Source organism: Astyanax mexicanus, chromosome 2 (genome assembly GCF_023375975.1).
Source record: "Astyanax mexicanus isolate ESR-SI-001 chromosome 2, AstMex3_surface, whole genome shotgun sequence".
NCBI lineage: Eukaryota > Metazoa > Chordata > Actinopteri > Characiformes > Acestrorhamphidae > Astyanax > Astyanax mexicanus.
In genome coordinates, this window is record NC_064409.1 from 4,407,694 (window position 1) to 4,428,676 (window position 20,983).

Consider the following 20,983-nt stretch of genomic DNA (forward strand, 5'->3'; position numbering starts at 1 on the left):
TGTTGAGCGAGCCTGGAGTCTGCAGAGCTCTACCTCAACCAAGATAAACACGCGGCAAGAAAAAGGCCCTCGAAGCCAAGCAATTTAACCCTGCCTGTGTCTCTCACTTACTCACACGCCACGGTAATTGGAACGGCTGGATGGGACGACGTGCCCCACGCTCCTGAGAGACTGTATTTGCATCATGTGCAACAGTAAGAGAGAGAGAGAGACAGTGAGAGAGAGAGAGAGACCCCAGAGCAGAGAGACGGACGCTCACATGCTCTTTTTGTTTCTCATTATCTCGCCTGCAGCTGTTGACTTGATGCCGCAGGATATGTTTTGTAACTGAGTGAATAATCATCTGCTAGATTGGCATTTCTCTTCCTCTCCGCAATCCTTTCCAATCCTTCTCTCTCTTTTTATATACATCTGTGTCTGTATCTGTCTTTCTACATTACATCTCTGAAAAAAAAATGAAGAGACCATTTCTTCACTTTTTTCTGATTTAGTTTCTGAATCAGTTTCTCTGATTTTGCTATTTATAGGTTTATGTTTGAGTAAAAAGAACATTGTTGTTTTTTTCTATAAACTACAGACAACATTTCTCCCAGATTCCAAATAAAAACTGGTCATTTAGAGTATTTATTGCAGGAAATTAGAAATGGCTGAAATAACAGACCTCTTGGCATCATGTTCTCCTCCACCAGTCTTACACACTGCTTTTGGATAACTTTATGCTGCTTTACTCCTGGTGCAGAAATTCAAGCAGTTCAGTTTGGTGGTTTGATGGCTTGTGATCATCCATCTTCCTCTTGATTATATTCCAGAGGTTTTCAATTTGGTAAAATCAAATTTTTCTTTTGATGAATTTTATCTCTGTACTTTTCTTTATCTTTTTACCAACACATTTCTTGATCACCTCTATCTGCTAATTTTATCTCTCTGTTGATCTCTCTCTTAATGTCAATCTCTTAGTTTTCTCTCTCTTTCTCACTGCCCCTTACTTTTTCCCTAGTTAAATCCTCTCTCTCTCTCTCTCTCTCTCTCTCTAACCTTCATTTAACCTCTTTCCACTTTCCCTCACTTCCATCTCTCTCTCTTTCTTTTTCTTTCCATCACCTAATTTCTTTCCTTTTCTCATTCCATGCTCTCTCTCTTTCTCACTGTCCCTCACTTCTTTTTTCCCCAGTTACATCCTCTGTCTGTCTTTGACCTTCATTTGACCTCTTTCTTTTAACCTCTCCATCAGCTCTTTTTTTACTGAACTTTATCTATCTACTTTTCTTTCTCTTTTTTCCATCACTTCCCATTTCTTGATCGCCTTCATTCACTACCTTTGTCTCTCTTTGTCTCTCTTTGTTTCTCTTATTCTCATTTCTCTTATTCCTTCACCCTCTTTTGTTTTTTATTTTTCTATGTCTCTCACTTTCCTCCTTTTTCTCTCTGTTCCTTTCTTTCACTGTTTTTTCTCTTTACCTCACATCTCTCTCCTTTTTCTTTTTCTCTTTTTCTGTCTCTCTAACCTTCATTTAACCTCTTTTCACTTTCCCTCACTTCCATCTCTCTCTCTCTCTCTCTCTCTCTCTCTCTTTCCATCACTTTTTTTTCTTTTCTCATTTTATGCTCTTTCTCTGTCTCACTGTCCCTCACTTCTTTTCTCCCCAGTTACGTCCTCTGTCTGTCTTTGACCTTCATTTAACCTCTTCATCATCTCAGTTTCACTACCTTTGTCTCTGTTTGTCTCTCTTTGTTTCTCTTATTCTCTTTTCTCTTATTGCCTCACCTTCTCTCCTATTTTTCTTTTTCTGTCTCTTACATTCCTCCTATTTCTCTCTCGCTCTTTCCCTCACATCTCTCTCCATGTCAGCGCTGGTGACAGTGTTTATTGTGTGAGATAAGGAAGAGAAAGGACAAACAGACTCTTTCTATCGCTCTCTTGTTCTCCGCTACGGTTGGTTAACCTCGAGATAATTGAAAAGTGCTCACATCTGGGCAGCTGTCTTGAGCCGGGCAATTTTTCATCATACGAAGGCGCCGCAACGTGACGATAATGAAGACGCCACACTTCATCTGCGGCGGGGGAATTCCTCCACGCGCTGACGCTGGTGGAGGAAAGAAATGAGGAGAAGCGCTGAAGTACAGAGACAGATGTTCATCGAGTCCCCTGGTCTCCATTCTGAAAATATTCAGTCAGTGAACGGGTCTGACTGAACGGGTTTAACGTCCCTCTGAGGAGGAGGAGGACGATTCACCGGAGCGGCGGGAGCACCCTGATTCAGGATCAGATCTCTCTCAGTGCTGTTGAGAGATCTGCTCTTCTGCTGGGCAGGACCTGTTGCAGGTGGACACGGGTACGGGTGGATGTGTGAGGGTATAAATCCCTGGAGATGAAGGAAAGGCGGTAGGGATGCCGTGAAATTACAGGTTTCGCCAACCTGCCGGGGTCCAGCCATCTCGAAAAGCTTAGCTAAGTGATGCCTAATGCACACACACATGCATGATTGGAGGGTGACAAATTACAACCAATGTCAATCTTATTTTATATGAGTATATTTACTATAATAGTGATTTTTGAGTAGACCATAGCACCTTTTCTAGCAGCAAGTTCTTACCAAGATCTGAATTTGATTCGTTTTTTGGGGTTTTTTTTGCCTACAATGTGGAAGCACTTCTGAATCTGATTCAGTTTCTGAATCAGTTTCTCAGATTTTGCTATTTATAGGTATATGTTTGAGTAAAATGAACATTGTTGTTTTATTCTATAAACTACAGACAACATTTCTCCCAAATTCCAAATTAAAATCCTGTCATTTAGAGCATTAATTTGCAGAAAATGAGAATATTTGGTGGAGTTATGCTAATTTTTAATATAACACACAGTTTTCATGCATCTTGGCATCATGTTCTCCTCCACCAGTCTTACACACTGCTTTTGGATAACTCTATGCTGCTTTACTCCTGGTGCAAAACTCCTGGGAATAATGAAGAGAAGATGAGAAAAAGGTCACTGTTTAGTTTGTCTTTTGTTCTGTATTTTCTTCTTCTTCTCTTCTATTCTCTTCTCTTCTTCTCATCGTCTTGGTAACCATATGTGTCCTGGGTGACTCATTAAGGGGAGATCAATCACCAGGATGTGTCAGGTGGCCCACACACACACACGGACACAAATTCCACAGATACCAGCCATCAAGGTAACATTTAGGTGGACTAATTAGGACAGATGCATTGTCAGGCGCGCTTTCTGGTGATTGATGAATGATTCCCTCTTTGTCAGGAGGACCGAGGCAAAAAAGGTGGGATGAGAGAGAAAAAGAGAGAGAGAGAAAGAGAGAGGGAGTAGCGAGTGCGCTAAAGAAGAGGTGGGACGAAGTGGGAGTGAACAAGAGACAGAGATAAAGGCGGAAAGCGAAAGAGGGTGACAAAGAGAGGTGCGCACTCTTCCTCTGAGAGGGGAGACGTCTGCGTCCGGCCTGTTGAATTAAACATGAGCTCCTTCATTAGCGGCCGACAAAAGGACACAGAAAATCCTTTTGTGCCACGTATTCATCAACTTGTACAGGTTCCTCTCCCCTCCTCGCTCTCTTCCTCTCTCTTTTTCCATAATCTCCCTTTTCAAAGGGACTTTGAAAGACTTTCGGACGGACATGGATGTTTTGCATTTGGCAGATAGGGGTGAAAACTCCTCCTTGTGTGGCGGAGAATGTCCTGCACATGAACTCAACCCTCCCTGACTGATGCTGAACCATTTGTATTAGAGTTCAGTCACTCTCAGCATTGGCTCTAGAGTAAAAAGCGCTCTGCATGTGTTTACATGTGTTTTATCTACTCAAAACTCCCCTAATCAAACTAATTACATAATTAATAAGCAAATTATGAGCACTGTATACTGTAAAACTTCAGGGATCCAACTAAATCCAACTTAAATAATGTTATGTTCTTTATAACAACTTACTACGTTTCTGGTAAGATGGAAATACTGTACATGCTGGAGATATGCTAGCCCCGATTATTATTTCTACAGTGTTGGTTCATACAGCTTTCCTATAGGCTCCTGGCACCATATATTTGCATAGTGGGTGTGGCCTCTCCCTTACTATCATCTTTTTTTGTTGTCTTTTGCCCAAAGCTAAAGGTACAAAAAAAGTATCTTTCAGTGAAAGTCCTTTTCTGTACCCATGTTTTTTTGTGATAATAAAGATTATAAACATTATCATCAAATGAATATGTGTCAAGAACTTAATGATCCAAAATTGTCTGGCTTTCAAATAAAAAATATGCAAATAAAAAAATATATATATTTTTTTATTAGTACAGTGATACAGAATACTGAATGTACCTTTTGGCTAAAGGTTAAATGGTACCAATCTGTACTTTTTGCTGTTTGGAAAGACTTTGTACTTCAGAGGGAACAAATCTGACCCTGTAAAGACCCATATTGTACCTTTGAGGGAACAATTATGAAGAGTGTACCTCTTGAGTACAAAAAAGTACTTATAGTGTTGAATGAACCTAATATTCTATATATTTACAACTTAACTAGAGTCAAAGCAAAATGATGACTTGACTGAGTTAAGTTAAGCCAATAAATACTAAGACAGCATTCTTGCCATAGACACAGATATACATCAAATTTAACACACATGACTTGCAGTGGGGTGGGATGGATTTTGTTGTTTCTATACACATTAAGAATGTAGCTATGAATGAGAAGGTCAATCTCAACACGCTATTCTGTTACCTAAATTCATTCTTAGATCTTATTTGATTATTTTTAAAATACGAATATTGGGAAAATCACTAGAATGTGCTCAGTGTCCTCATGCTATTAGCATATCCATAGCCATTTAATTATCATCATCATCATCATTAACATTTAATTAGCCACTATTTTCCATGTTTTTGCTAATTCTATGCTAAAAAACTCATTCCTGTTACTCTCATTCCTGTTCCTCAAAACACAAAAAGTAATAGGAATGAGTGCCGGTAACAGGAGTGAGTTCCAGTAACAGGAATGAGGAATGAACAAGCAGATGGCACCCATTTGGTGAAATGGCCCCTATACTGTATTCTACCACTCCACTATGATGCAGATGCCACTACTGTGCTGAGAATTGACCACCACTCACATTATGAATTTTGTGGACATCAATACTAGATGGTTGTGAATGCTAAATAGTATACATGGTGTCCAGAGAGTAACTCTGAGTCTATAACATTGTATTTTGTAAATTGTCATGGTCTCCACTGCTGCTATACTGCATATAGTTCTCATAACATACAAATGTTCCTGTGTTTTTCAGGTGACCACCAGATTGTTCAGCTCTACCTCAAGTCTAAAGAGACGGGCCTGGCTTTCGCCAACACGAGCTTTGTGTTCTACAACTGTAGTGTCCATAAATCGTAAGTATCTTCATTTATCTATTAGATAAACACACATTTATAATATTTACTACAGTGTGATTAAAACCACTTTCTCACCACTTTCTGTCTCTCTCTCTCTCTCTCTATCAGGTGTCTTTCCTGTGTTGGAAGCCCATACCAATGCCACTGGTGCAAATACCGCCACACCTGCACCCACGACCCCCGCAGCTGCTCCTTCCAGGAGGGCAGGGTCAAGCAGCCTGAGGTGATTATGTGTTTCTTTTTTGTTTTGTTACTCCCACTCCCAGCTCTGATTGGCTGTCAGGTCTGCTTCGATCTAATCGTAGTGTGTTCATCATTTCGGACGCAGCTCGGCCCAGTGGTAAACGGTTAGGCTGAGTTTTAGTGTGGCTCCTCCTTCAAGGCTGGCAGCTCCGAGTCGAAGCCTTGATTTTCATTAAACTCTCATATTTCTGTCTGAACACCCCCCTCTGACGGGTTGATGCGGCTGAATTATCAATATGTTTGGCGCGGAGCTCTCGCCTTGAAGCGCCTCGCCCCAGACCCATCAGATTAATTAAAAGGCTGCCGCCGGTATTCAGAGCTGCTTACTGCAGCCAGACTCCCTCCCAGCTGCTTTTAAAGAGGCAGATGAGCAGGTCAAGGCGTGATTCAGCAGAGAAGAGGAGGAGCGAGAGCCACCCCCGCAGGGCTGAGCATTAACTTACTGTTTTACAGAAGCTGTGGTGCTGGGCAGGAATTTGGAGACCTGATTAAAAGGATGTTTTAGTCGTTAAAATCAATTTTTTTTTTTAGATAAATCTATCTACAGTACAGGCCAAAGGTTTGGACTATTTACATTGTAGATTCTCACTGAAGGCATCAAAACTATGAATGAACACATGTGGAGTTTTATATACTTAACAAAAAAAGGTGAAATTACCTAAAAAAAAAAAACATATTTTCTGTTCTAGTTTCTTCAAAATAGAGCCGCCCTTTGCTCTGATTACTGCTTTGTTTACACACTCTTGGCATCATTCTCTCAATGAGCTTCATTAAGAGGTGGCCACCTGAAATGAAAAGTTTTCCAACAGTCTTGAAGGAAGAAAGGAGTTCCCAGAGGTGTTTATTAGCACTTGTTGCCCCTTTGTCTTCTTCACTCTGTGCTCCAGCTCACCCCAAACCTTAAATCTGGATTGGGTTCAGGTCCGGTGACTGTGGAGGACAGGGCATTTTTTGTTAAGTACATAAAACTCCACATGTGTTCATTCATAGTTTTGATGCTTCAGTGAGAATCTACAATGAAAATAGTCATGAAAATAAAGAAAACGCATTGAATGAGGTGTGTCCAAACTTTTGGCCTGTACTCTATCTATCTATCTATCTATCTATCTATCTATCTATCTATCTATCTATCTATCTATCTATCTATCTATCTATCTATCTATCTATCTATCTATCTATTTATCTATCTATCTATCTATCTATCTATCTGTGTATGATATACTCCCCTCTGAATGAAGAAAGAGCTAGTGCTGCAGTTAACAGCTAATGCTAATGCTGCTGCACCCAGCCTTAGTGCTGGAGAAACTTCACTGAAAGCTCACCCTTATTACGAAATAAATAAAGGTAGTTTCTTGTGAGCAATTAAACAGTGGATAATGAAACGTTAGCTGAATTGTCATTGCCTGCAACTGAGCGTTAATGTGAAATTGATGTTGAACCTGTTGCTTCTATAGACTTTTTATAAATACTAGTGTAGCTTTGAGTGTAGCTTTGATCTATATTGCTAGTAGAGATCATTGGAGTTCAAGTGTGCTGCACAAATGATTGGGAAAGTGTTAGTTTAACATACTGTAGATGAAAAGAAATCTCAAAAGATAATGTGAATAAAACGTCAAACTTTGTAATAATGTCATTATGATGTTTCATAAGTTTATTATTAATTATTTTTCATCAAAATGCTGTCGAAAAGACAAGAATACGTTTGTATTCTAGTATATTCTATTGAGTGAGTTTTTTTTTTTTTTTTACACAGGATAGGTTTGATTAGTTTTGCTAAATTTGATCTAAAGCTCCGTATCTTCCTATTCCCTCTTGTGCTTAATGCTGGTGTCCATTTTTGGTATGTTTGTTTGTTTGTTTTTAACGCCGTGTGAAGGCATCCTGGCTCCCAGGGTGATCCGGGTTTTAGCCGTACGAACATGTTTGGTCACTAATGCTCAGCGTTTATTAGCATCTCTCGGTGGGAGCTACGTGGTCGCCCACATTTGCCTTTCTAATTATCAACTGGCTCGCACGGTCAATATTGACCATGTTAATATTGCGATTTTCATATTGTGTGCCTAACGACGGGCTCACAAAAGCAGGGACCGAGCATTAGCACATTTTAATGACATTTCCTCCGCCTGTTTTGTTTGACTGTTGTTTTAAGGCAGGTGTTTCGTCTGGCTAATGAGTTTAATTTGGATTTCATTAACCCGAGGTATCGAGGGGTCGGCGGGAGGGGGGTGTTCGGAGTCTTCGGCGCAGACTTGCTGCTTCCGGCTTAATGAGTTTGAATGTTTACCTGCAGAAATCTCTGCGCCGAAGACAATGACGAGTCAACTTTGCTCAGATAAATGAGATGGCCTTCTCTCTGACCCTTTGCGGATGAATCACCATGCCTTTTTTCCAATTAAGGGATTTTTTAGGGGGGCAGAAATGGATCCAGGTAATCCTTTTAATGCTTTTTGAGCACTTGATGAAGTGAGGAGGTCCTTCAACTTCAAGAGACTAAAAATAATGATATACATTTAGCAATAGAGGACGTATAAGTTCAAGGCAAAAAAAAAAAACATTTTAAGACAGAGCCTAAAGGAGACCAAAGGGGAAAATTGGGATAGAGGAGAAAAAATAAGGGAAGGAAAAAATGAGGTTAGAAGTAGTAGAAGGTAGTTAGTTAGAGGTGTTAGGAGAGTAGGTGCTCTTTGAAGAGCTCTGTCTTCAAGAGTTTATTATTAAAGATAGTGAGAGATTTTCCTGATCTGGTAGTAGAAGGTAGTTAGTTAGAGGTGTTAGGAGAGTAAGTGCTCTTTGAAGAGCTCTGTCTTCAGGAGTTTATTATTAAAGATAGTGAGATATTTTCCTGATCTGGTAGTAGAAGGTAGTTAGTTAGAGGTGTTAAGAGGGTAAGTGCTCAAAGTGTTGTATTGTTTTTTTGCTGTGCTAAGGCGTCATGTATTGTATTGTAAACTCAGTCAGAATCCAACCACCAATGGCGCTCCAAAACGTGCCAATGCATAGCAACACTGTTTCTGCTTAGAAGCCAGAAACAGAAGTTCGGTTCCAAGCAGTTTGACGCCTTTACATTTAAATATGCAATAAAAAATACGTCAGCCCACCACTAATACCCTAATGCCTGATGCCTATATCTTCCCATTTGGTGGTTTTTAGGCTGCTTGCCGGTGCCAAGACTCTGACTTTCGGTTTAATTAAAAGAGAGTTAGAGACAGCCAAGAAAGAAAATGATGTAGAAGTTTCATTAGCTATTTTTTTTTCTAATCTACTTCTGTCAGTCTTTCTTTATCCACTGTTAGACAGCTCTCTTTCTCTTTCTCTTCGTTTTGTCCAAAGAGGAAGCAATAAAACATGGTCATGCAGACGATCTGTAGCATTGCTGAATAGAGGGTTTAAACCCCAGCGCTCTGGCCTCCCTACCCAGCCTCTCTGAGTTAATACGGCCGTGTCGAGTCGCGCCTGCATCTCTCTTAGCTAGCCCCTGGCTCAACACGCCATGACTAAATAACACATCTGCTCGGGCCAGACATCGAGCTCACTCGCTGTTCCCCTTAGGGGCTTGTAAAAGAGAGAGAGAGAGAGAGACAGAATGAGAAAGACTGGAAGAGAGAGAGAGATATAATATGCTACCCCTGCTTTTCATCTCCCAATACCAACAACAGGCTTTATGCTACATTCAGCATTAGCAGTCACTCCCAAGCTGGAATTTAGACATATTGTTTGGTGAGTTGAGTACAAGATAGCTTTAAAATGATCTTTAAATGTTCAGAAACAGCCTCCAGATGGGCTGTAGAGAAAAAAAAAACTAATATATTTTTAATATCTATTAATGCTTGCTTCTCAAGCATGATCTCATGATCTCATCATGAGTAAGCTCAACATTCAACAGTAGTTATACACAGTTATACACAGTTATACACACAGTGACCATATCTTAACCAGCATAAGATCTGGAAAAAATGAATAAACCACTTCAGTTTCTAAATCAGTTTCTTAGATTTTGCTATTTATAGGTTTATGTATGAGTAAAATGAACATGTTTTTTATCCTATAAACTACATAGAAATGTCTGAAAAAGATGCAGAGCTTTCAGACCAGTTTTCACGCATCTTGGCATCATGTTCTCCTCCACCAGTCTTACACACTGCTTTTGGATAACTTTATGCTGCTTTACTCCTGGTGCAAAAATTCAAGCAGTTCAGTTTGGTGGTTTGATGGCTTGCGATCATCCATCTTCCTCTTGATTATATTCCAGAGGTTTTCAATTTGGTAAAATCAAAATAACTCATTATTTTTAAGTACAGTGTGTCTTTTCTATCATAATGGCGGGAAAAGTATACCTTGTGTGGCTCGAAGCTTGATTTAGGATGTGTCAGTGTGTCTTCGCTATCATAACAGCTGGAAAAGTAGACCTTGCATGGCTCTAAGCTTGAGTTAGGATGTGTCAGTGTGTCTTCACTGTCATAACGACGGAAAAAGTACACCATGTGTGGCTTGAAATGAATGTAATTAACGTGAAATAAACCAATCACTGTGTCACTTGCCATTCTATGGTATTTTCTCAAGATGTGAAAATACTGAGACTGTTGGCAGGGTGTAAGATAGCAATGAACATCTTGACATGCCCTGCGCATTGTTTAAGATCCTTTTAGAGCCCATATATGTGGTTTAAACTATGGCTCATGGCCAATCAAGAGCGTGAACATGTAGAATTTCTTATTTTCTCTAGTTTGACCTGCCTGTATATGAATGGAAATGCCTTTAGTGTGTCTCTATTTGGCCTGTAATGCTTTATTATGTGCTGTAATATTAGCTGGTCTGTTTGTACCGCATGGTTTGTTTGTTTGAACTGTTTCTGGCGTGAAACTGCAGGCCTCAGGGGACGCAATTGAAAATTAGCCAGTTGGCTAACAGTGGCACATTTAGCTACGGGTTGATTAATGTTCAGCGTACCTGATAGATAGATGAATAAATAAATGAACTGCAGTGTTGAAGAAGCTGTGTGGAGAGAGAGAGGGAGAGAAGAAAAGGTAAAAAGAGAGAGAGAAAGGTGAGCGAAAAAAGAGAGAGAGAGAGATGTGGGAAAGGGCCGATGGATCGATGTGCCGGACTGCCTCTCATCTTATTAAGATGTTAATTTGCGGCTGTAATTGGCAGCAGGTCTATGCCATTGAATGGCAGATAGCAGCAGAGAGGAGGGCTGTAGGCCTGATTTGTGAATGACATAAGCCCCTCCCCCTTCCCCCTCCCTCAGGGCTGCACTAGAAAAGCAAAGGAATCATTAGAAATGATTGAGGGAGAAGCGATGGATGGAATGGTTATGGGCGGAGTCAAGACGAAAAAACAGGTAGAAGAGAGGGAGGGAGGGAGGGAGGGAGGCTGCAGGAGGTAAAGCGATGGTTAAATATTGTAGATGTGCTCAATGCTCAGTTATACTGCCTGTATGATACGAAAAAAAACATTCTTCTCTCTATTTCTGTCTATCAATCTGTCTATCTATCTTTCTCTCTCTCTCTCTCTTTCTCTCTTTCTCAAACACACACTCCCACCCTCTAATTATGGATCTGCCCATCTGTGCCAGGTTTGCTCAGTGTGCCAGGGTTTTTCCAACTCTCTCTCTCTCTTTCTCTCTTTCTCTGTCTTTCTAGTTGTCTATTTCTTTCACTCACTCTCTCTCTTTCTGTCTGTCTATGCCTTTCTCTCTGTCTTTCTGGCTGTCTCTCTTTCTGTCTGACTTTGGCTTTCTTTCTTTCACTGTGTTTCTCTTTCTTTCCATCTCTCTTTCTCTTTGTCTGTCTTTCTCTCTGTATCAGTCTTTCTTTCACTGTCTCTCACTTTCTTTCTTTCTCTCCTTCTGTCTCTGTGTGTCTCTGTCTTTCTTTATTTCTGTGTTTGTCTGTTTTTCTGTCTGTCTTTGGCTTTCTTTCTTTCACTGTGTTTCTCTCTCTTCCCATCTCTCTTTCTCTCTTTCTCTTTGTCTGTCTTTCTCTCTGTATCAGTCTTTCTATATCTCTGTCTCTCTTTCGTCTCTCTCTGTCTATTTTTCTCTGTCTCCATCTTTCTCTTTCTCTCACTTTATCTTTGTCTCTTTTTCACATTTTCTCTTTAGCTGTCTCTCTTTCACTGTCTCTCACTTTCTTTCTTTCTCTCCCTCTGTCTCTGTGTGTCTATTTCTCTCTGTTCTAGTCTCTGTTTATCTCTGTCTCTCTTTCTTTCCGTCTGTCTCTGTCTTTGTCTCTTTTTCTCTGTCTCCATCTTTCTATTTCTCTCTCTTTCTCTCTGTCTCTCCTTCACTGTCTCTCTTTCTGTTTTTCTCTTTGTCGCTTTATCTGTCTCTGTCTCTGTCTTTCTTTCTTGCTGTCTTTCTTTCTGTCTGTCTATGCCTTTCTCTCTGTCTTTCTGGCTGTCTCTCTTTCTGTCTGACTTTGGCTTTCTTTCTTTCACTGTGTCTCTCTTTCTTTCCATCTCTCTTTCTCTTTGCCTGTCTTTCTCTCTGTATCAGTCTTTCTTTATCTATGTCTCTCTTTCGTCTCTCTCTGTCCATTTTTCTCTGTCTCCATCTTTCTCTTTCTCTCACTTTCTCTTTGTCTCTTTTTCACTTTTTCTCTGTCGCTGTTTCTATTTCACTGTCTCTCACTTTCTTTCTCTCCCTCTGTCTGTGTGTCTGTCTCTCTTTGTTTCTGTCTCTGTTTATCTCTGTCTCTCTTTCTTTCTGTCTGTCTCTGTCTTTGTCTCTTTTTCTCTGTCGCCATCTTTCTATTTCTCTCTCTTTCTTTCTGTCTGTCCTTCACTGTCTCTCTAGTTGTTTTTCTATTTGTTACTTTATCTGTCTCTGTCTTTCTTTCTCGCTGTCTCTCTTTCTGTCTGACTTTGGCTTTCTTTCTTTCACTGTGTCTCTCTTTCTTTCCATCTCTCTTTCTCTCTTTCTCTTTGCCTGTCTTTCTCTCTGTATCAGTCTTTCTTTATCTCTGTCTCTCATTCGTCTCTCTCAGTGTATTTTTCTCTGTCTCTGTCTCTCTTTCAATGTCTCTCAATTTCTTTCTTTCCCTCCCTCTGCCTCTGTGTGTCTATGGCTTTCTCTATGTCTTTCTGGCTGTCACTCTTTCTGTCTTTCTTTGGCTTTCTTTCTTTCACTCTTTCTTTCCATCTCTCTTTCTCTTTGTCTGTCTTTCTCTCTGTATCAGTCTTTCTTTATCTCTGTCTCTCTTTCTTTCCATCTCTCACAGTGTATTGTTCTCTGGCTCCATCTTTCTCTTTCTCTCACTTTCTCACTTTTTCTCTGTCTCTGTCTCTCTTTCACTGTCTCTCACTTTCTTTCTTTCTTTCTCTCCCTCTGTCTCTGTGTGTCTCTGTCTTTCTTTGTTTCTGCGTTTGCCTGTCTTTCTGTCTGTTCTAGTGTCTGTTTTTGTCTCTTTTTGTCTCCATCTTTCTATTTATCTCTCTTTCTCTCTGTCTTTCTTTATCCCTGTCTCTCTGTATCTACCCCTCTCTCTTTGTCTCTCTCTGTCTCTGTCTCTCTTTCTCTCTCTGTCTCTCTCTCTCTCTCTCTCACACACACACACACACTTCTCTACTTGTATAGATCTTTTTTTCTCTTTATAAAAGCATTGCTGTATCTGTTTGTAATCATCACTCGTGCTTCAGCTGAGCTCCAGAAGAATAAATCAGTGTTTTTTTTTTGAGGAGGTTTCAGTCTTTTCTGCACTCCTCCTGGTGCTGCTGCTTCCTGTGCTGCAGTAAACATGCAGAGTGATTACTGCCTGAATCATTCCACCATTCTCCCATTTACAAGTGTAATGTGAATATGCATCAGCTGCTCCCCCCGGGCGTCTCTCGGTGAAGACCTCCAGTGCAAACACACACTTCTCCACAACCTCAAACTTCTGTCATCTTCTTTTTTTAATCAAGCGCAGCATCGTCTCCTTCTACTTTATCGCCAACCTTGAGCGCCTCACGTCATATTTCACGTACATCAGTGGCTTAGGGGGAGCGGCTGCACTGCGGCGTGAACCTCTCGGCCGTGCCGCGTGTCGCGGTTACTGGGTTTCCAGTAAGGTTTTGCCGCAGGGTGCTGGTAATCAGTTCTGGCTGGGATAAGTCACTGGGCAGCTTTAGTGCTCTACATAGAGCCTGAGATGGGAGGGAAGGGGGGGGCTTGTCTGATGGTGAATCCAGATTAGGTTAATTCTGGCATTTTTTATCCTCAGCAGTGGCTGGTGACTCATCTGCTCTTGTCTTGTTGGCTGGTTGTGGTGTGAGTTTTAGTGAACCACTTGTTTATTTAAAGATATTCTTCCAAGAAGAACCTCAATAATCTTTTAACCCTTGTGTGGTGTTCATATTTTTGTTACTCGTTTACTTTGTTACTTGTATTCAATGCAGCCAAATTAAGCAATTTTACATTAAAATGCTTTACACATGCTTGCTTCACCTAAATTGTGAGCAATATAAACAGCTTACATGGTTAATATTTGCCCTTTACCTTTCTTATGTTACATTTCTTTCAAAAAATGCTACTCTTTTTTTATTAGTTTTTTAATAAATTGTAAAAGAAAATGAATTAAACTCAAGATATGAGTAGAAAATTTGTTTAGTTTCAAATTTACAAATGAAGCAATGTTTATTAGCCCTTGGCCAAACATACTGTATGTAATATAAATGTGTAGGGGGGGGGGGGGGGGTGTACATTGTGTGTTTATCAAAAATGTGTTTTGATATATGTTTTTCACAAAAAATGAGCCAATGCCAATGAGTCTGAGTTAGAAAAAAATATTTTTTTAGTATCATTTGATGAAAAATGAAAACTGGTCCCACAGACCCGTTCAGGGGTGTTTAAATAAAATCCAATGAGGTCCAGTGATAGAAAAGTCCTATAAATCTGTGCCAATACAGATTGGAATCACGATAAAAAAATGTAATAAAAAATCAAGGGTATATGAAGGTCAAAACCAGAGATTATCACCTGTCACACTACAAGGGAAGGTCAAATATTGTTGAGATTGACACTACTATTACTACTAATATATAAATATAATTACATGTAGCTAATCATACACTTAAATATCTTCTATTAGAAAGGATTAGATTGGAATGAAAATAAAATGTGATTAATCACAATTAATCATTAAATTTTGACATCACTAATTATTAATATTAATTAATGCTATTTTTGTTCACCTCAGTAAAACACAAAATGCACGACTGTAAGCTCACATTGAACCCTTAAAGTTTTAAAATCTCAAATTTAAAAATAATTTTAAATTCCCTATTATCTTTCATAATTCAATTGCACACCTTTAAGCAGCAAGTAAATCTTATTAAAAGGTTCTCTATAGTATTGAATAAATGAAAGAATAATAGGTCACTTTATAATAAGTGTTTCTAATAACTGTGTAGTTACACATTAACAATGCATGTAGTAACAGTGTAACTACTGGTGAAATAAGCAATGTTACAGCTTAATTATAGTGGTGCAGATTATGTATCTATAGATGGCATGCGATTGGAACTATAGATGGAATATTTGTCCATTTTTCCAAAATGAAATCTAAATAATGATTTATAGCATCCAAAAACAACCAAAGCCCTAATTATACACTGTGATAAAGCTGTTAGAGACATACAGCTCTGAAAAAATGAAGAGACCACTTCAGTTTCTAAATCAGTTTCTCTGATTTTGCTATTTATAGGTTTATGTTTGAGTAAAAGGATTGTTGTTGTTTTATTCTATAAACTACAGACAACATTTCTCCCAAATTCCAAATAGAAATATTGTCATTTAGAGCATTTATTTGTGCATAAAGTTTTAAGAGTTCATAAATCAATATTTGGTGGAATAACCCTGGTGGTTTTTAATCACAGTTTTATGCAGTTATCTTGGCATCATGTTCTCCTCCACCAGTCTTACACACTGCTTTTGGATAACTTTATGCTGCTTTACTCCTGGTGCAAAAAATCAAGCAGTTCAGTTTGGTGGTTTGATGGTTTGTGATCATCCATCTTCCTCTTGATTATATTCCAGAGGTTTTCAATTTTGTAAAATCAAAGAAACTCATCATTTTTAAGTGCTCTCTTATTATTATTATTATTATTATTATTATTATTATTATTACACAAACCATACAACTGTAGTAAATGTGTAACAGTGCATATGTCACCAGTAGTTACACTGGATACAATAGATACATAAAGTTATTAGAGACGATTATTATAAATTGTGACTGAATAATGTTACATTTATGTTACAGTAACTTTAGATATGCTGAAACACAAAAGAAACTAACTTTAATGATATACTGACGCAATACAGAAAATCTTCTATAGTCTGTCTTTTGTTCCCGTCCCCTCTATACCTCCCCTTCCCCTTTCTTTCACTTTTCTTTCACCGCCAGTAAAGACTTAATAACCTGGCCTGACAGAAGCAGCTCTTGCAGAACAGCGTCTCTGAAGACTCCATATTAGAGCCTTCCAGCCTTCAATTATTCTGTTGTTATGCTTGGCGTCAATCACTTGCCCACATAAAGCTGCCAGCCGGGCGCATCCATCAATAAGACTAGAGAGAGAGGGAGGAAGAAGGGCCAGGAGAACCCCGTCCGTCCCCAAAGCGGGGGGATATTAGGTATTAGCAGATCTGCTGGGGAGAGGGTTGATGATGGAGGTTGACAGGGAGCGTCTTCGGTTCTTCTCGTGATTCATCACCTCGGCCGACGGCAATAAACGTGTACACATTATATCAGCATAATGCGGCAATAAATCCAGAGGTGAAATCCAGTGGAGAACGTATGGGCAGGTGTTTGTTTTGGCCCAGGAGAGGCAGCGTGTGCTGAGTAGTCCTCAGGCTACTGTGCTGCAGTGCTAACATGGCTAACCTAGGAAGAAAAAATACAGTGGTTCATGATTTTCCTTTGTAAAACACCTGGTTTTAGCCCACAAGAATTTATTGTGGTGATGGACAGGTTCTGTCGTGATTTGATCAGCCGTGGTTTCATGTTTTTTGGATACAATCCGGGTTAGCACCCGAAAATCCCTTTCAGACAGCTTCCTCTTACAGCGTCCACAGTTAATCCTGTTGGATATGGTTGGTCCTTCTTGGTGGTATGCTGACATTACCCTGGATACCGTGGCTCTTGATGCATCACAAAGACTTTTGCTGTCTTGGTCACAGATGCACCAGCAAGACGTGCACCAACAATTTGTCCTCAACAGTTTTGAACTCCGGTATGTCACCCATAATGTTATAGTGTGCATTGCTTTACATATTTTGAGCAAAACTGTGCTCTTACCCTGCTAATTGAACCTCCTTCACACTCTTTATGCTCTTACTGGTGCAATGTGCAATTAATGAGGATTGGCCACCAATCCAGAATTTCCAAAGATGCACTAGTAGATATTATGCCAAAGGGCCTACTGTTAACTACTGTCCAAATATGCCTAGATTTTGACAGATTAAAAAACTCAATCTTGGTTCGTGTTGTTTTGTCAATCAGGTTCACCTGTGTTTCTGTTTTAACAGCTCATTATTCTACCTAGTAATAAATGACGACCTTCCACCTTGTTAGCATTGGATCTTTTATTCAGCTACAGCATTTGCATAGTCAATGAACTAAGTAAACCCCAGTGGATTTTATAAAGTATATCCAGTAGTGTTGCTCTGTGCAGAAACAGGCTGCATTAAAATTCATGAAATGACATTAAAACATGCAAAACACAACAATACACCCACCCACATACAGTACATAATTGTCCTAAATTGCACACACACAGATTCACTGTACTCTACACCCCTTAGCCGCTCTTCTCTTCACAGTCCATGTGGAATTAAAGTGATCAGAAAGAGCTGCGGTTAGCACTACACACACACCTTTCCCCAACAGTGAGGCTGTACCCAACCCTACATCCTGCTCAGTTCTGGCCACTAAATCCTCATTTAGAACCTCGCCATCTCCCTGAAGGAATGCTTAGGCTATCGATGCGGCTAATGATGAATTAAAGCTTGTAGGAGCCAGTTAGCATTATGCAAATAAGACCCTGCTAACTGGCCTCTGCTAGCACAGTAGAGTGGTGTGAAAAAGTTTGGGCACCGTAAGTTTTGGGATTTGGGGGATTTGGGGGATTTGGGTAATTGCACCAAGCATGCAGAAGAATCATTTTAAACTGGGAGGGTGTGATGCGGTCTCCTTTCAGACTGGATGAATCCGATTCCAGGTTATGTTCAGTCAGAGAAAGAGAGAAGGTGCAATCATGTACCTGACAATTGCAGTCATATATTTCTGTTTTTGTTGTGAATAGAAAAGCTAATATAAACATACTGGGAAAGGTTGGATTCTTTGGTGATACTGTGCCAATGAGTCCAATTATATATAAAAAAAAACACTGGATACAGCAATGGGTTTGTCTAAATACCATATTTTATTGCACTATATGGCGCATCGAATTATAAGCATTACGCAACACTAGTAAGAAACAGGGGTGCCACCATGTTTCCCTTCTAATTCAGCAGAACCTGTCAAGCTAAGTACAGTTAAGTAATCAAAACTGTAATTCTTAAAAAAATATTTTCATACTCAACTCTGAACATCGAAAGAGCTAGCGCTTAGCTTGCTTAGTTGGTAATGCTAATGCTGCTCCAGCAGTGCTAGCCAGGGTTAGCAGCAGGTTAAAATTGATAATACTCAACTCTGAATGGTGAAAGAGCTAGCACTTAGCGCGGTGAGGGGGTAATGCTAATGCTGCTCCATACTGGACTGATAGTATGCATACTAAGGCACACAGGATTATAAGGCACACTAATATGACTTATGACTTGTGATCATAATACATTCTAACATTATAAGCTGTGCTTATAATATGTATGTTAAAATAGTATATACATATGCTATCATTAATAATCTAGTCCCACAATAGAAGTAAAGTGTCACTTTACTTGGAGCGCACAAAGACCTGTTATAATACATTATTATAGTTACTATAACTAATATTATATTCAAGATGAGAACAATTAATGAGCGGTTTAAAATAAAAATAATTAGAGCATTATTGTAGGTTGTGTTCATAAGTAGATAAGTATAACCTGTTATAAACACAGCTATTAAGGCCTTATGATCATCAGAATTTGTAAAGCATAATAAACATGGCTATGATGGGTTATATATTTTTATAAATACATATAATCACATTTATAATGCCTCATGAATGCATTATAATAGGTTATAGGTTGTTTATAGAGTCTTATAGAGATGACATTTATAGAAAGTCTTACCGAAAAGAGTGTTTAGGCCTTGTATTTAGACACAACAAAGTTTTAAAGCTGTTTCTTAGCCACCCAGTGAAATTCATACCGATCGTAAGCCTCTTATCACCCTAAGCCAAAAGCACCCGGATGACATGACGCACATCCCGGGGATGATGAAGTGGCAGCTACGATACACTTCTGAACTGTCTCACGAACCTGGGAAGGCATTGTGCGCTGTAATTGCAGACACGCTGTGTAGAGTCGCAATTGGAAGGCTGGAGATAATGTGCTTGCCAGAAATGGAGAGAATCAACAGCCATGTTCACACAGTCATGGTAATTTTGCTCAAAGCGTCCTTGAGTCAAAAAAATGGGGGGAAATTGAGACAGCTGGAGATAAACTGGTGGGAAAGCACATACTGTAGGTGTGATAGAGGGTGATGGGTCTGGAGAACATGAAAGAGAGCAGAAGACTAAAGGACGGATCTGTTCTTGTATCCAGTGTGTGCACACTTGTACGCCTACTCGTTTACACAATTAATAATAGTCAGCCAATCGTGTGGCTGCAGCAAAATGCGAACTGTCATGCAGATAGGAGCCAGCAGTTTCAGGAACATTTTTTTTTCTTGTTTTTGAAAATGTGATGTTCTCTTTTTCAATGCGTTTTCTTTATTTTTATGACTATTTACCTTGTAGATTCTCACTGAAGCATTAAAACTATGAATGAACACATGTGGTGTTTTATGTTCTTAACAAAAAAAGGTGAAATAACTAAAAAAACATGTTTTATATTCTAGTTTCTTCAAAATAGAGACACCCTTTGCTCTGATTACTGCTTTGATTACACACTCTTGGCATCATTCTCTCAATGAGCTTCTTCAAGAGGTGGCCACCTGAAATGAAAAAACAGTCTTGAAGGAAGGAAGGAGTTTCCAGAGGTGTTTATTAGCACTTGTTGCTCCTTTGCCTTCTTCACTCTGTGCTCCAGCTCACCCCAAACCTCAAATCTGGATTGGGTTCAGGTCCGGTGACTGTGGAGGACAGCTCATTTTTTGTTAAGTACATAAAACTCCACATGTGTTCATTCATAGTTTATTCATGATGCCTTCTGTGAGAATTTACATATCTGCAGCTGCTGATCTCCTGGGATTTTTAGCACCACAGTGATTCAATGAGAAAAAGAAAAAAAAAACATCCAGTAAGTAACAGGCCTTCAAATGGAAACATCATCTGTTTAATATCATGGTCAGACTGGTTGGAGCTGACAGAAAAGCTACAGTAACTCAGATACACACTTTTTGATGTTGTGCTGAGCAGAAAATCATCTCAGAATGCAGAACACATTCAACATTAAAGCATATATATATATATATATATATATATATATATATATATATATATATATATATATATATATATATATAAAATGTGGTTGGAACAAAATGTTGGTTCGTACAGCTTTCCCATAAGGCTCCTGGCACCATATATTTGCATATTGGGTGTGGCCTCTCCCTTACTTACTATCTTTGTATTGTCTGTTGCCCAAAGCTACCTTATCCTAGGCATGCATTAGTGTTATATATATATGATGATTGCCAGGCTTCAGTGTTGTAGGCTGTAAGAACAAGTTACCTTTACTCTGTGTTCCTAGTACTCACAGTATGCTGGCTTGGAGCTACGGAGCTACTCTTATACTACCATGATATTATGTAGTCAGTATTGGGAGTTCTATAAAAATATGCTAAATATGCTGAAAATACCTATATAAACTAATTAATGTTAGCCCACAAAACTTGACAAAAAAAAACTGCTGAGGTAATTAAACTATTGTTGTTTTAACAAAACTCAGTTATGTTGAACAAACATAAAATGTTATATATTTACAACTTAACTCTTAAGTCTTAAGTTGAGCCAATGCATATTTTTTTTTCAGTGTATGTTACATTTAGGAGAACAGTGTAATACATATTTTAAAGCTGCCGTCTTTAATATTCATGCTGTTAGTAGCCTATGTTTATGGTCAGTCGAGAGTACTATAATAGTATGGTATTATGATGCTAATCTACGGCTGGCTGTTTACCTGTCAGTAGGGATTTTATTAGATGAAAGCTCATGCTCTCGCTGTTATCTA

At 39.2% G+C, this 20,983-nt stretch overlaps 1 protein-coding gene and 1 long non-coding RNA gene across 2 annotated transcripts in view; both read left to right on the forward strand.

The window, feature by feature from the left end:
* Positions 1-20,983, forward strand: part of LOC125799091 (uncharacterized) — a 515,567-nt gene that overhangs the window by 353,408 nt on the left and 141,176 nt on the right. The gene's annotated exons all lie outside the window — the stretch shown is intronic.
* Positions 1-20,983, forward strand: part of plxna4 (plexin A4) — a 459,159-nt gene that overhangs the window by 321,055 nt on the left and 117,121 nt on the right. Inside the window, exons 8-9 of the mRNA XM_022671791.2 lie at positions 5,283-5,382; positions 5,494-5,608. Coding sequence (XP_022527512.2) covers positions 5,283-5,382; positions 5,494-5,608 — 215 coding nt within the window. The remainder of the gene's footprint in view (positions 1-5,282; positions 5,383-5,493; positions 5,609-20,983) is intronic.